The sequence below is a fragment of the Balaenoptera musculus genome, chromosome 4, assembly GCF_009873245.2.
Source record: "Balaenoptera musculus isolate JJ_BM4_2016_0621 chromosome 4, mBalMus1.pri.v3, whole genome shotgun sequence".
NCBI classification, from domain to species: domain Eukaryota; kingdom Metazoa; phylum Chordata; class Mammalia; order Artiodactyla; family Balaenopteridae; genus Balaenoptera; species Balaenoptera musculus.
This window is the reverse complement of record NC_045788.1, coordinates 64483173-64498549: the sequence shown is the minus strand read 5'-3', so window position 1 is coordinate 64498549 and position 15377 is coordinate 64483173. Positions and strand designations below refer to the sequence as shown.

At 45.9% G+C, this 15377-nt stretch overlaps 1 protein-coding gene across 4 annotated transcripts in view; it reads left to right on the top strand.

Annotated features, from left to right (window-relative positions):
* The window catches only part of MASP1 (mannan binding lectin serine peptidase 1), a 61893-nt gene that overhangs the window by 24142 nt on the left and 22374 nt on the right, over positions 1-15377 (top strand). For 3 of the 4 annotated variants that reach the window (XM_036850089.1, XM_036850090.1, XM_036850088.1), the window contains exons 3-8: positions 808-985; positions 2612-2743; positions 4912-5108; positions 7507-7654; positions 8975-9093; positions 10067-10145. In XM_036850089.1, the coding sequence (XP_036705984.1) occupies positions 808-985; positions 2612-2743; positions 4912-5108; positions 7507-7654; positions 8975-9093; positions 10067-10145 (853 nt within the window). Of the gene's footprint in view, positions 1-807; positions 986-2611; positions 2744-4911; positions 5109-7506; positions 7655-8974; positions 9094-10066; positions 10146-12579; positions 13050-15377 lie in introns of those variants that run through there. The other variant, XM_036850091.1, reaches the window with a different exon arrangement.

Genomic DNA, 15377 nt, shown 5'->3' with positions numbered 1-15377 from the left:
TACACCTGAAAATAACACATTATTAAGCAACTATACTTCAATAAAAATAATAATAAATAAAAAGCATATGCAATTTTTTTAAAACTTCCATTTCTGATACAGATATTGTATCATTTTATAAATAAAGCTCAGATATATCAATAAACAAGTAATTAATTAAAGTCTCCCTCTCTTGCAGCATACATTCTAATGGGGATCCTTCACCTCTCTCTGAGCGCATCCGCAATGAGACACTTGTCACACTGTATGATAGCTCTGTCTCTGTCTGTTTTCCTCCCCCTGAACACTGCCTCCCCGTGACAGCTCTGTGTCTTACTCATCTCCCATCATCCCCACCCCACGCTTTGCTCTGTGGCAGGCACACACTGAATGTTCAATGAATGACTTACATTGTGTATAAACTTTCTTTTCCTGGAAATGTAAGTTCCTGTTGCATATAGAATCTATCTGTGAGATTATCTAGCTCTTCTTATTTATTTATTCTATTATCCAATGTTAAAATTTATTTATTTTAACACTGAGTTATTTTTAACAAATAAGCCATTTTGTTGTCAACAGGAATGACAAATGTCAAGCTACTTCTGATGGACCTAAGCAAAATGAGTGAAACAGTGGCTGGACGGCCACATTGACTTAACCTGTAATGTGTCTTTCCTCAAATCCCAGAATCCCTAAACCCCTTTCCCTGGCTTTCCCAGGCTGCCTGGTCTACTTGTGGGCAGCCCCTCCATCTTTTCTCCTGGAGACCAGCAGAGAAGCTAATTTGGGAAGCTGCTCATCTTGTTCCCTTTCTCTTTGACCCTAAAGGTAGAAACTGAAGACCAGGTGCTGGCAACCTTCTGTGGCAGGGAGACCACAGACACAGAACAGACCCCTGGCCAGGAAGTGGTCCTCTCCCCTGGCTCCTTCATGTCTATCACTTTCCGCTCAGATTTCTCCAACGAGGAGCGATTCACAGGCTTTGATGCCCACTACATGGCTGTGGGTAAGTTAGAGAAGTGGGTGGCTCATGCCCAGGTCTCCCTTTCTCTCTCAAGATTAAAAATGACTTGTGCTCTCTTCTTTAAAATGAACACCTTATACTCACCACATAGATTCTACCAGTAATGTCTTACTGCATTTGCTCTATCCATCTATCTATCCTCTATCCATTAATTCATCTTTTTGGATGCATTTCAAAATAAATTGCAGACATCAGTACTCTTCTTCCTAAATACTTTAGCATGCATATTGTTTATCTAATCTATTCACATTTTTTTTCTTTTAATGTAAAATTTACATTCAATGAAATGCACAAATCTTAAGTACATTTAAGTTTTCAAAAATTTATATTTGTGTGTAACACAAACCCCTAAAAAGATGTTGAGCTTTATCATTAACCCAAAAAGTTCCCTTGTGCTCCTTCCCAACTGCAACCTACTCCCACCTCCTTTAGAGGCCACAACTGTCCTGATTTTTTTTCCACCATACATTAGCTTTACCACTTGTAAAACTACATGTAAATGAACACATACCAAATATATTTTGTGAGGTGAGGATTCTTTTACTCAACATAAAGTTTTTGATATTCATTCATGTTGTTGCAATGCATCAGTAATTGTTTCTTTTCCTAGCAGAATAATTTTCTATTGTATGACTATATTGCAATCTATTTATCCATTCTCCTATTGATGGACACCTGGGTTCTATCCATTTTTTGGCTCTCATTAATAAAATTTCTATGAACCTTTTTGTACAAGCCATTTTGTAAACATGTTTTCACTTCTGCTGGGTATATATCTAGGAGCAGAATTGCTGAGTCATAGGGTAGGTGTATGTTTAGTTCTATAAGAAATTGTCAAACTTTTTCCAAAGTGTTTGCACCATTTTGTCTCTCCACCAATGTATGAGAGTTCTGGCTGCTCCTTATCCTCACCAACGTTTGATGTTATCAATTAAAAAATGTTTAACCATTCCATGGAGTATGTAGTGGTGCTTCATTATGGTTTTAATTTGCATTTCCCTGGTGCCTAGTGATGCTGAGCATATTTTCATGTGCTTCGTGGCCATTCCTGTATCTTTTGGGAAGAAATACATGTTCCAATTTTTAAACTGGGTTGAGAACATACCTCTTTTTATCCTTATATTTCCAATGCCTAGGATAGGGCTTGACCCCCATAGGGACTTAGAAAGAGAGAAGCAGCATGGAGGAGAGGTTAAGAGCCCGGATTCCAGAGCCAGCCCACCTCGATTTGAATGCTGACTCCACCACTTAACTCTTGGTGTGACTTGGAGTAAGTTCTTTAATGGCTCTAAGTCTCAGTTTCATCATCTATAGAAAGGGGATCATAATGGTCCTGCTTGCTATTATCACAACTGTTAGAGAACGGTGGCACCACCAGGAGTCAGGTTGCCTGGGTTTGAACCAGGCTCTCTGTGATCTTGGGTTAAGTCTCCTCATTTGTAAATGGAGGTGATGGCTACTTATGGGCCTTCGGTGAGGCTTAAATGAGGGAATGCAGGAACCGCCCAACACAGTGAGTGGCCCATACTGAGTGCTCTGTAAATGTTGGCTGTTGTCTTCACCGTCACACATGACCTGGTTGACTGAGAGGCTCTACCTGCCCCGCAGATGTGGACGAGTGCACGGAGCGGGAGGACGAGGAGCTGTCCTGCGACCACTACTGCCATAACTACATTGGTGGCTACTACTGCTCCTGCCGCTTCGGCTACATCCTCCACACAGACAACAGGACATGCCGAGGTGGGGCCCAGCAGTGATTCTGTGCATCACCATTATGCGCCGTATTTTCCGATAAGATTGGGGAGGCTCAGAGGAAGGACAGATATGCAGTAGGAATGATGTAAAATGAAATCAGAGAGCTGTGCCTCAGATACCACAGGGATAAAGATGCTGAAATGCCCACCAGCCTGGAAGTCGGGTTCAGGTTCTCAGAGGACCGCATTTCAGAAGCCCTACCTAGCCTCTACTCCGTCTTTCTTCCTGGGCAGCAGGAATTTCTGCTCTTTAGTCCCTATTTCCCCTTCTACTGTAAGTAACTGGCCAAGTCAAGGGAAAACCCAGTCCTGAACCATGAACTAGGCTTCACCCACCAGGTCCTTTTTTCCTGCTCTTTCATGGCCCCGCAAGTTCCTCTGTGATAGAGAGAACCTCAGTGCAAGGGAAAGAAGAGGGAAGAGAGGGGCAAAGACAGAGATGGCAAGAAAACGTCCCATTCCTTCTAGCTCCCTTTGCTTTCACCTCTCATCAATGTGCCTTCTCTGCCACAGTCTCCAGGCTGAGGCAGGGGTGGAGAAATAGGAGGACTCAGCCACTTTCCATGAAGACCTCCTGGCTAGCAGGTAATAGCCACATAGGAAAATGGTAAAATGTAGTAAGTGCTGTAAAAGAAGTGTGGACATGGTACCATCAGACCTGAGTCTGCACAGAGAAGTGAGCAAGCACTTCTCAGAGATGGTGCCCTTGATGAAGGAGAAAGAACAAGGAAAGGAGGGCACTCCAGGCAGAGAGAACAGCTTCTGCAAACATTCAGAAGCATGACAGAATTTGGAATGTTTGGGGAATTGCCAGTAGATTAGTATGACTGCAAGGTAAGGATCTGTGTTTTAGAAAGGTCACTTGGAAGCTGAGTGAGGGATCATTGGAGGAAGGAAAGGCTGGAAACAAGAATTTTTTTCCTTTCTCCTTCAAAAACTTCTACTTACTTCCAGATAAAACCCTATAGGGCCCATCAGTACAAAGCAGGCACATACAGGAGTTTTCTTGAAGAAGGTTGTATTTTCCATGGTTTTCATTCAGTAAGTATTTATTGAGTATCTACTATGTGCTGAGTACAGAGGGGCTAAGAATGAGCAATGTTTCCCAATCCTGTTTTTCATTTTCACTTCTGCCCCCAGGAGCCTTTTTAAACATTCTCTTCCTAATTGCCTCACCCATGAAATTTTAATACTACAGACATACTGTATATATGCTTATGCACTGTATGTCTATCTGTGTATTATGCATAAAAAAAGTAACAACTCCCCCTCCCAAAGAACCAGTTTTGGCCCCCTTAGGGGTGATATTCTCCCCATGAAAGTGGTTGGTGTAGAAAATGAAAGCTTTGGGATTCAGAAACGACTCTAAACCTTGTTCTGCAGCTCATAGCTGTGGGACTTCAGGTTAGTCACGCCCCCTTTCCGGCCACAGTTTTCTCGTTTACAAATAAGCAGGATAAACAAAGGCTTAGGAAGAATTGTCATGCCAGATCCAGGATGGGTTAGCCCAAGGACAATGGTTCGGTGGCAAACAACAGGGCCTTGGCAGGGCTCAGCCATGGCCAGGATCCAGGACCCTGGGTGCTGGGTTGCAGCTGTGGTGAGGAACAGAGCAGAATCCCTGAGCTCAGGGAACTTACAGTCTAGTGGAGACAGGAAAATCAACTGACAAATATATTTCATACTGGCAAGCAGTGGTCAGCAGCATGAAGAGAAACAAAGCAAGACCAGGGCCAGAGAGTGAGGGTACCTGTGAAGGTCCTGTGTTACATGAGGGATCAAGGAAGGCTTTGAGCAGAGACCCCATGGAGTCCTTGGCTGAGGGGAGAGCAGGACAAAAGAAGACCAGGCTTTCTCCCGGACCACCCCATCTCATACCCCTCCAGCCCCCCACGAAGACCAGAGAATTTGACAAGAAAGCTTATCACGCTCACTGCCTTTGAGTCTTGACTCTGCAAATTACTGGGTGTGTGACCTTGGTTAAATCACTTCCTCTCACTAAACTTCAGTTTCCCCATCTGTAAAATGGGGATAATGACTCCTTCCCCACTTGCCTCTCAGGACCACTGGGAAACTTGTACAGTAGCAGATAAGAAAGGGGTTGCTGTGCCCGTGGGTGTGGTGTGCCACTTTGCTCCGGTGTGTTTCCCACAGTGGAGTGCAGTGACAACCTCTTCACGCAGAGGACTGGTGTGATCACCAGCCCCGACTTCCCCAGCCCTTACCCTAAGAGTTCTGAATGCCTCTACACCATTGAGCTGGAGGAGGGTTTCATGATCAGCCTGCAGTTTGAGGACATTTTCGACATTGAGGACCATCCTGAGGTGTCCTGCCCCTATGACTACATCAAGGTAAGAAGACAGTGGGCATAAGCCCTGGAAATGCTGGAAAATCTTGGATGAACTGGGAAAATTGACATTCTTGGCCCTCCCTTCTTCCAGGAGAGGGGGCCAAGCAGATTTCTTCCTAAAAATAATTATTTAAAATAACATCTACCAGCTTAATTGGATCCAGTCTAGGAATCTTCCCTGATCCCAAACTAGCCATTTGCCCACCTGCAAAATCCCTTCTGCCAGGTAACATAACATCATCATGAAGTGACACCAGGGTGAAGGTCACGGGGACCATCTTAGAACTCTGTCTACCACACATCATATCCTGGGAGCTATGCTATGTGCCTTATCCAGGCATGTAACCTCTTGGGGCTTCACTTTTCCCCCTTGCCACAGTAAGGCTGGCAAGATGAAGATGTACCCAGGATTATAGAATTCATCAAATGAGGGTTAAAGAGTGCTGGTCCTCAGAGGTGGAAGGAGAAAGAGTTAAAGGCATAGGCAGGACCGGGCCTGGGAGCTGGGAAATCCGGACCAGCCCAGAATGCGTCTTCCCTTCTCTCCATCCCCGATGCCTCCATCTGAGTCCAAACCCTGCTCTCTTCCGGTAAACTGCAAAGCTACCTGGCGGGTTTGCTGGCTTCCACTCTTGCTCTACACGGTCTGCTCTCTCATAGAATCCAGGGTAAACTCTATGAAAGCCAGGTTACATCAAGATTGTATTTGGAGTAAACATAAATTCCTCAACACAATATGGTCCTTGTCTGCCTTTCCAACCTCAAGCCGGGGCATTCCCTCTGTTCCAGCCCCACTGGCTTCCTTCCTGTTCTTTTATTTATTTATTTATTTTTCATTTTTTTTAACATCTTTATTGGAGTATAATTGCTTTACAATGGTGTGTTAGTTTCTGCTGTATAACAAAGTGAATCAGCTATATGTATACATATATCCCCATATCCCCTCCCTCTTGCGTCTCCCTCCCTCCCACCCTCCCTATCCCACCCCTCTAGGTGGTCACAAAGCACCGAGCTGATCTCCCTGTGCTATGCGGCTGCTTCCCACTAGCTATCTATTTTACATTTGATAGTGTATATATGTTCATGCCACTCTCACTTCGTCCCAACTTACCCTTCCTCCTCCCTGTGTCCTCAAGTCTATTCTCTAGTAGGTCTGCATCTTTATTCCTGTCCTGCCCCTAGGTTCTTCATGACCTTTTTTATTTTTTAGAGTCCATATATATGTGTTAGCATACGGTATTTGTTTTTCTCTTTCTGACTTACTTCACTCTGTATGACAGACTCTAGGTCCATCCACCTCACTACAAATAACTCAATTTCGTTTCTTTTTATGGCTGAGTAATATTCCATTGTATATATGTGCCACATCTTCTTTATCCATTCATCCGATGATGGACACTTAGGTTGCTTCCATGTCCTGGCTATTGTAAATAGAGCTGCAATGAACATTGTGGTACATGACTCTTTTTGAATTATGGTTTTCTCAGAGTATATGCCCAGTAGTGGGATTGCTGGGTCATATGGTAGTTCCATTTTTAGTTTTTTAAGGAACCTCCATACTGTTCTCCATAGTGGCTGTATCAATTTACATTCCCACAAACAGTGCAGGAGGGTTCCCTTTTCTCCACACCCTCTCCAGCATTTATTGTTTGTACAGATTGCCAACAAACACATGAAAGGATGCTCAGCATCACTTATCATTAGAGAAATGCAAATCCTTCCTGTTCTTGATACTTGCCAGGCTCTTTCCCACCTTTGGCCTCAACCTCCATATAAGCTGTTTTTGCCGCCTGGAAAGTATTCTTCCCTCCTCTTCCAATGACAAGCTCCTTCTCATCCTACATATTTCAAATCCAATGTCACCTCCTCAAAGAGGCCTTCCCTGACTTCCTATTTAAAGTTATTATCTATTATATTAATGATGAATTATACAAACTACATAGATTTTACTACATAAATCATAAACATATAGCATATATTTATATTATATATGTACATCATCCTGATTATTTTTATAATGCTTACCACAGCCTGTAATTATTTTGTTTATTATCTATTAGTCTGCCCCAACTAGGCTGCAGGGTCTTTGTGAGCAGAGGCCTTTTCTGTCCTGTGCACGTGGACAGGGCTGTGCTCCTTTCTGAGCCATAATATATTCATCTATGAGCAGAGGATTATTAGCCTGCCTTGTCCACTTCCAGGGTCATTGTAAATTGTAAATGGGAGAGTGGTGATGGAACCCTTTGGTGAGTGGTAATGCCCACTAAAAATGTGAGTGAACACCATGGGCTCACATCGAAGCTTCCAGAAAACCCCCGGGTGCAGTGTAGAGACAATCCCTGCAGCAGCCACTGCCACTCAGGTGTGACCCTGCTTTTTCTCTGTCTTGCCCCTCACAGATTAAAACCGGTCCAAAAGTTCTGGGGCCCTTCTGTGGAGAGAAAGCCCCAGAACCCATCAATACCCAGAGCCACAGCGTCCAGATCCTGTTCCGCAGTGACAACTCAGGCGAGAACCGGGGCTGGAGGCTGTTGTACAGGGCAACAGGTAACACGGCCTCTCCCCTCCTGGGTCACACTTGGCTCCCATGCTCAGACCTCATGGGGCAGTGGCCAGGTGGTGAGGGGGAGCAGGCCTGGGGCTCCTCCGGGGATGTGGCAGAACTCCCAACTCTGCCAGTGAGCAGCTTGGGACCGAGGCAAATTCTCTTTGCTGACTCAGTTTCCCATCTGTAAAATGGGCGCAAGGATAGCAATGATGGTGGGTTTGGACTAGATGTAGATTTCAAAACTGGCTGCACTTCAGAATCACATGAGGAGATTTAAAAAAAAAAAAAACAAAACTGTTTCCTGAGCTTCACCCTTTCACACTGTGATTCATTGGGCGTGGGGAGGACCCCTCCAGTGCCAGCCCTCCTCACGTCTGGGGCAGGAATTTGGGTGAGAGTCTGTAGCTCAAAATGTTTCACCATGGCCGTTTGCCTCCATGTGTCCCCCAGACTGACAAAGCCCACAGGCCTCATTCCCCAGTACCTCAGGGCACCCAGTCCTGGTCCATACCCTGCTGGAGGTATTTGATCCAACGGGCCTGCAGTAACTTGAGGAAGAAGGGGGTAGACATCAGTGACAAGACCACAGCTGTGTGTGACTAATCCAGTTCAGAGACTATCCTGGCCTTGCCTGCATCATCACATTTAGTGCCTGCTTGTGGGGAGAGGCAGGAAGAGGATATTAACAAAGGAGACTTTGTCCAGGAAAGAGGAATCCTATCCAATTTAGCCTTTTGAAGAGAGGGCTCAGGGGCATATAATCACAGTCTCTCTAACACTTTGAAGAATGGTCTTGGGAAGAAAGAGTGGGGTCATCGTGCATGGCCCAAAAGAGCAAACTATGCCCACTGAGTAAAAATTACAAGGGTATAAATTTCAGTTGAATATGAAAATTCTATTCCTTTAATCAGAGGAGTCTAGTATGAAAGATACAGGTTGGGAAATATCGAGCTCCCTGTCCCTGTAGGAATGCAAATAGATGTCTGAGGTCTACTATAGAAGATGTAAAGGAAACTTTAGACAGGAGTTGCACTCAGTGACATTTAATGTCTTTTCCAACCCTGAGTTTTGATGAAATCATCTGGCCAACCACTTCATTTTACAAATGAGGAAATAGAGGTCCATGTTGGAAAGTGACCTGCTCAAGTTTCCAAAGTAAGCCTTCTTCAGGGCCTGGTAGGTCCAGGCCCCCATAGCCTGGGGGTATGTTTTTTGTGTGGCTTTTCCACCTTCATCAGGCCTTGCATTCTAGGGAATGGCCTCTCGTGACCAGACTTTTCTTTGTTTTCTCACCTTCTCCTTTCATTGTTCCCCACCAGGGAATGAGTGCCCCAAGCTGCAGCCTCCTGTCGATGGGAAAATCGAGCCCTTGCAAGCCAAGTACTTTTTCAAAGACCAGGTGCTCGTCAGCTGTGACACAGGCTACCAAGTGCTGAAGGTACAGGGTCCTGCCGGGGGAGGGAGGTCATCCGGGCCAGAGAAATTCTCCAGAGCCTCCCAGGGCAGATGGGCTTCTAGAGCTTGTCCCGGTCCCACCACAGTATTTCCTAGCTTCTCCATAAACCTCCAAACTGCATCAGAATTTCCAGTCTTCTAAAAATTCAAAGTGTGTGTCCCAGACTCTCATTTCTGAAAGTGACACAAAAGTCAGAGCAAAACATCAAATCCATTCAGCCCGATAACCAGTACAAACAACATTAACAAAGTTTGTCAGGCTTCTGGGGGGAACCTGGGATAGAAGTAGAGATTTTAAAGGTGGCAGGTGGGCATTGCTTGCTCTCTGAAACAGTCGTTCTCCTAGGAACCTCATGGTTAACTTAAAAACAACAACAACAACAACAACAAAAATCACCTCCCAACCCCACCTGAGATCAATTCAAGCAGAATCTCTGGGGCGGGGCCCAGTGACTGTTCTCTGTTAAGTTGCCCGGGTGAGTCTGATGTGAGCCAAGCTAGTGGACTGCTGCTCTCGGGGAACGATAATCCAAGTGAGGACCCCACGGCATCAGCACATCACTTGTTAGAAATGCAAGGCTGTGGTCCCCAGGCCAGACCCACTGACTCAGAAGGGCCCAGGGACCTGTGCAAAAGCCCTCGGGGACTCAGGGGTACTGCTGCTCACTCAGGTGTGAGAGCCGCTGCTCTGAAGGAGTCACGGGTCCAGGTTTCCCTTCAGGGACAGCCTCCCGGACCCCTTCTTGCACGCAGTCCTGGCCTGTCTCCAGCGTAGGAGCGGGGGGATAGGAATTCAGCATCTGTCTTCCCCTTAGCTTCAAGCCCTTGGAGGCCCATGGTTGGGAAAGCTCAGGGGAGGGCAGCCACCTTTGCTGTTCGAGCTGCTTTCACTGGGGAAAACCCACAAACCCCACCCCTCCTCCTTCTTCCCATACCTTCTTCATGTTTCTTCCCAGGATAATGTGGAGATGGACACGTTCCAGATCGAGTGTCTGAAGGATGGGACATGGAGTAACAAGATTCCCACCTGTAAAAGTAAGAACACACCATCGGTTGATTATAAGCATCATGAGCTCCCCAGCACGGGTGGGATCCGAGCAGAGCCCACACAAGGGGGGAATCCTGGCAGATACACTCTGAGCGCGTTAGGGGGGAATTCCACAGACACATCGGGGTTGGACAAAAGTTTATTAATGTTTCTTTCAGCAATAAGATGTTAGTATTCCAAAAGGACCTTGTGGGTCCCAGTTTGTTTTCTAAATACTAATTTTACCTCTGCCTGCATACAGGTTGCCAAATTTGCTAAAGGAATAGCTTGTTTCCAGGTTCGAAACTAGCTCTGGCAATTGCTAACTCAGGAAACTATTTTGGCACTGGTGCCCAGAGCCCAGTGACCTTGCCAGTCTTTACGTGGCCATCAGCTATATCCACTGTCTCCTGGGACAGCTCATGAGCTGGGGCTGTGCAGGAAGGGCTGTGTGGTCAACACAGTGAACCTACGTGAAGCAGGGGGTCCAGTTCTGCACTGGTTCTTGGGACCCGGAGTTCTTGCCTTGGCTCTGCTTCTAACCCACGCTGTGACCAGGGACAAGATCCTTCACCTCAGCTATAAAGATGTTGGATTAGCTTTAACATTCTAGAATATATCCCACTGGCTCAGAAATAATGTAATCCATATAAATCACCTAGTGAGCTTTGTAAAAATACAAATCACCAACCACCACGCCCTCTGCCCCTAACCAGGTGATTTCAATGCAAGACTTGTAAGGACCACAATTTTAGAAAACTTATCTGTGGCAACGGTGATGAGAGGAGGCCTGACGACAGAGAGGGAAGGAGAAAAGAGGGAGGGAGGGAAGGAGGATATATTTTCGAATGGAGAGGTGAGAAGTCAAGAATTAGGGTGGGTCCTGCCCAGCCCCATTTCATGACCTCATATAAACTTTAGAGTGTTGTCCTCTTCCCTTCTACTAAATGGCTCGGGTCCAGTAGGCAGGCAGATCCACTCCCACTGCCCCAAGAGGACACTGTCAGGGTGGTGCTCCCTTGAGGCAAATCCCAGGCATAATTTTGGAGCAGAAAGTGCTTGTTTCCAATTTTCTTTTCTATATGATGAAGAGGCTGGAGCCCAGTGTGGGAAATGGGTGCACTTTATGGCTGCAACAAAAGGTCTCAACAGACATTTACTGGACGCCTGTGCAGAGGCCCACAGGGACTTCAGATGGAAAAGACAAGGCCCAGGCATTGAAGAACTAAATGCCAACACACACGTCTGCCACCTCCTCCAACATGTGGCTCGTGTGTGGTGCTGTGACTAAGTTCTGTGTGAAGCACTTTGCAGAACAGGACAAGGAGGCGCTCTGAAGGACAAGGCAGAGGATGAGGGGTAGAGAGGACAGAATGTTGCTTTGGAGACAGGAAGTTCTAGATTCAAAGCCAGACTCCACCAGTTAAATAGGCATGAGCAGTTGACTGAGACTCGTTTGGCCTGAGTTTCCTGCATTCTTGATTGTTCTGTGGACTGAGTTAATGTATGTATCATACCCATGGAGCACCAGGAATAAGTAAAAGCTCAGTAAAAGCTTGTTTCTTTCCCCTACCCAACCCCCTCATAGGAAGAGGTTTGGTTTCTCTCATTCATACTCTTGGAAAGTAGGAAACGTTGGTGATAATTTTTTGTCCCTGATGAAACACACACTTTTTATTGATAGAGTAAGGCACTAATGTATCTGCTGGTGCTCTTTTATGTGACGTATGCTAGTATACAAAGGTATGCTGTCATTTTGTACTAAAGAAAAGAGGAATTTTTCCTCCCTAATATGGCCTGGTTCTCCCAGCATAGCCTGAGTCAGGACTATTAGACTCCCCACTCAGACACACCCGGCATCTCTGCTTGTTCACTGAGTAGGTACTTATTGAGTACTTTTGTCCCAGGCATGTGCTGGGTCCTAGGCGAGATGCAAAAAAGACAAAAAAGACTGAGAAGTTGTGAGTCCCCAGGGACTGTGGGGAAAGGGGTTGGGAACAGACAGGAAGTGTGCATGTGCAGTGAAGAAACTTGCACCAAAACAGGAAGTGGGAATTATGGGCTGTGGTTCTGGCCCTGCTGGGTGACCCCAAACAAGTCCTGCTCCACTCTGATGCCATCTGCCAAATGAGGGTTTGGACCAGATGAATGCAAAGCTTGCTCCACGGGCAGAATGTTATCATTGCCATGAGCCAGGATTTATGACTGTGCAAATTCTCAGAATGGTACGCATTCCACAATCCCAAGCTGTCCTTCACACTGGCTGTACCTACACTATGCATTCTTAATCGATTCTGGTGGAGTGATTTCTGTATTTCCTGCAGAAACTGTTTCTGCTTTGCTTGCTAATTTTTCTTTCTCTTCTTTTTCTCTCTCCCTCCTTCTCTCTGCTTCCTTTCTCTTTACCTCCTGACCCCTCTTTGATCTTCATCATGGTGGCAGAAACGGAAATGGATGTGGAGAGCGAACCTGAGTCAGAGCAAGTGGCAGAGTGAATGGCGGGACCCCACACAGTGCAGACATCCAGGAATGGACCACTCACAAGACCCCTGGGTCCCAGAGCTCCTCCATCCCTCCCCATCCTGCCAACACTCCATTTCCCATTTCAGTGCGGATTAGAATGGATGCTGAACAAGGCAACACAGGCCTAAGCAGCTGAAACCGCGGCGTATATAACAACTCTCCTTTTGAGGGTTCACCCATCATACAAACATTATGCTGAAAAGATAATGAAAAGATAATGGGGGATTTTTTTTTTTTTTAGCACTTCTAAGTGGACTATACTCTTCTCAAAGGAAAAATGGCTTTCATTCTAGAGACATTCACATGGTCTTAGGTGGACCAGGTCAAAGTGGGCCCTGATTTCCACTCCACACTTCAAGTTTAAATGGGCCAGAATGCCTGTGGCTTTATGACTTTAATATTTGTCCCCATTGCTACTTTCTTAACAACCATGAGTAGGTGAAACTAACAATAACTCATATAGCATGGATTTTTAGGAAACCTAGACCTATTCTCATGCCCAGGAGTTTCTCTTCCACCTATACCTAACACAGGGCTGAAATTCCATCATCAGAAGATCTTTCCTCTGGGGTTTACAAACTTTGCATTTCTGAAAATTCCCTAATTAAAGTTTTTCAAAAGATAGGTATCACGCTTGAAAGCAGCAGTCCTCAGCTCTGGTGCCATGGGACATCAATGGGTCATAAATAATGAGAAAGAAAGGGCTGTGGAGGGTGGGAATCTCTGCTTCAGCCTGAACAAAATCTGGGTAGACATATCAGAGCACCCCCGCATTACATTGTGACTGCTCAGTCTATTTGCTGATTGAATGGCCCCTTGATGAAGGCAGAATCCTGCAAAGTCGGACAATGAATGGTCCGGAGACTGCAGCACCATCCTAGGTCAAGGGTACCCTTGAGAGAGGAGATGGGGCAATCACTAAAGATAAGCATCAGTTGAATCAATATTTTTAAGACCACAAAGTATAACAGGTCTTGTACTCAATGTGAGAGAGGGGATCGTAATTTAGACAGAAGATATGATATAAACCCAAATAATTGCAGTACCAGGCAACTTAAGATACATGCCTCAGAGAGCAGTGAATAAAGGGCCATGCAAGGAGAAATGAGGAAGCAGCCCTATCCAATTAGAAGAATGAGAAAAGCCTTTCCAGAAGCAGCGATGTTCGATCAAGGCCTGGAGGGCGGCCAGAGCATGAACCACAGGATTTCCTGTGTAGGGAAAGCAGCAGCACAGTGAGGGGTGTGTGATGCTGGAGTGCAAGGGCACCACAGGAGAGACGAAGATGAAAGTGGGGTGGGGCAGGTCAGGGGCATGCCTGGGACCTGAGGGCCAGGTGAGCTGATTGTGTGTGGTTCCCTAGGAAGCCCCAAGACTGTGTCAGTGTATCCTCAGGGCGGCAGGTCAAGAAAGACATGTCTGAAGGAAAGTAAATGGCAGGAAGAGTGACAGTGGAGACAGGGTGTGGGTGGCACAACCCAACCCAGAGACTGATGAGGATGGGAGGCCAGAGGAAAGGGGAAAGAAAGAGCGTTTTGATCCCAGAGTGTGGAAGTGGCCAGGCACACTTTAGAGAAGATGATGAGACCCTTTCCCAAGCAAAGAAGATGGACTAACTGAGGAAGCAGGGTCTGGATCTAGCATCTTGGATTGCGGCAGGCAGAACTCAAAGGGCCTTCCGAAAGGGAAGCTGTCTCTAGGTCCCAGAGACACATGGCTCTTTGCCTGCCAGTGTAGACTTGGGGAAAAGGTTCACCTCTTCCCCACTCACTATACCCAAGCTGAAATGACCCTCTATTTTCCACTATCTGTCACCCCCTGTGTCTGGTTGTAAAACCAGCTTCATCAGCGGGCAAAGTTACTTCTCTGGAGTAAAGTGAAAGCAGGCCCTCCGTCCAGACAATCTCTCTGCACCGGTGCTGGCTGCGTACAGGCTCTCAATGGCCTGACCACCTAGCCATGTCTACGACTGACCCTGGAATCCTCCACCCAGAACTAGGTATTAGGTCTTGAGGATAATTTGGGCAAAATAAACTGCTAGACCGAAGTTAAGGGACTCAAGAGTAATACAAAGATCCAGGCACTAATCAATGGTATTTCCTAAAAAAGGAAGAAAAATCTGCTTAGAGACTCTGCAGGAAAATACTTTTAAAATTGTTTATAGCTTTAGATAGTAAATACTATTGCCTCTTGTTATCATAGTGCTGACCCTTACATGCTTTCTCCTCAGAGTAGAAGGGTGTCTCTACCTTTGGGAGATCAAAACAAATGGGAGCGATTTGTCCAGGGGGATTGGAGGCCAGGAAACAACACTAGCCAGTTCTCTTGGCGTTTGCCTTCCTTGTAGACAGGAGGTACCTACCTGCTTTTACTCCCATGCTTCATCCCTCTCCTCCACCCTGAAGGGTCTTAGAGAATCCTCTGTATTTTCAGTTAGATAACTCTCTGTTCAATCAAAAGTATAAATTTGGAGTCCCAAATTTAAAAATCACAACTTCTGAATAGCGTCTCAGAGGTAAATTGCCCCTATCTCTGTTTCCCGAGGTGATCAGGTAAAATTCAGGAGGAGGGAAACTCTGGCTTTAGAATATGATCCTCTGAAATTATCAGAAGATGGACAGCTAATGTCCACCATTACCCAGCTAATATTGATTACAGGCCACTGTCACTAGAAAACGGATCCTAAGGACCGTGAGTCTGGTTTACTTAAAAACACA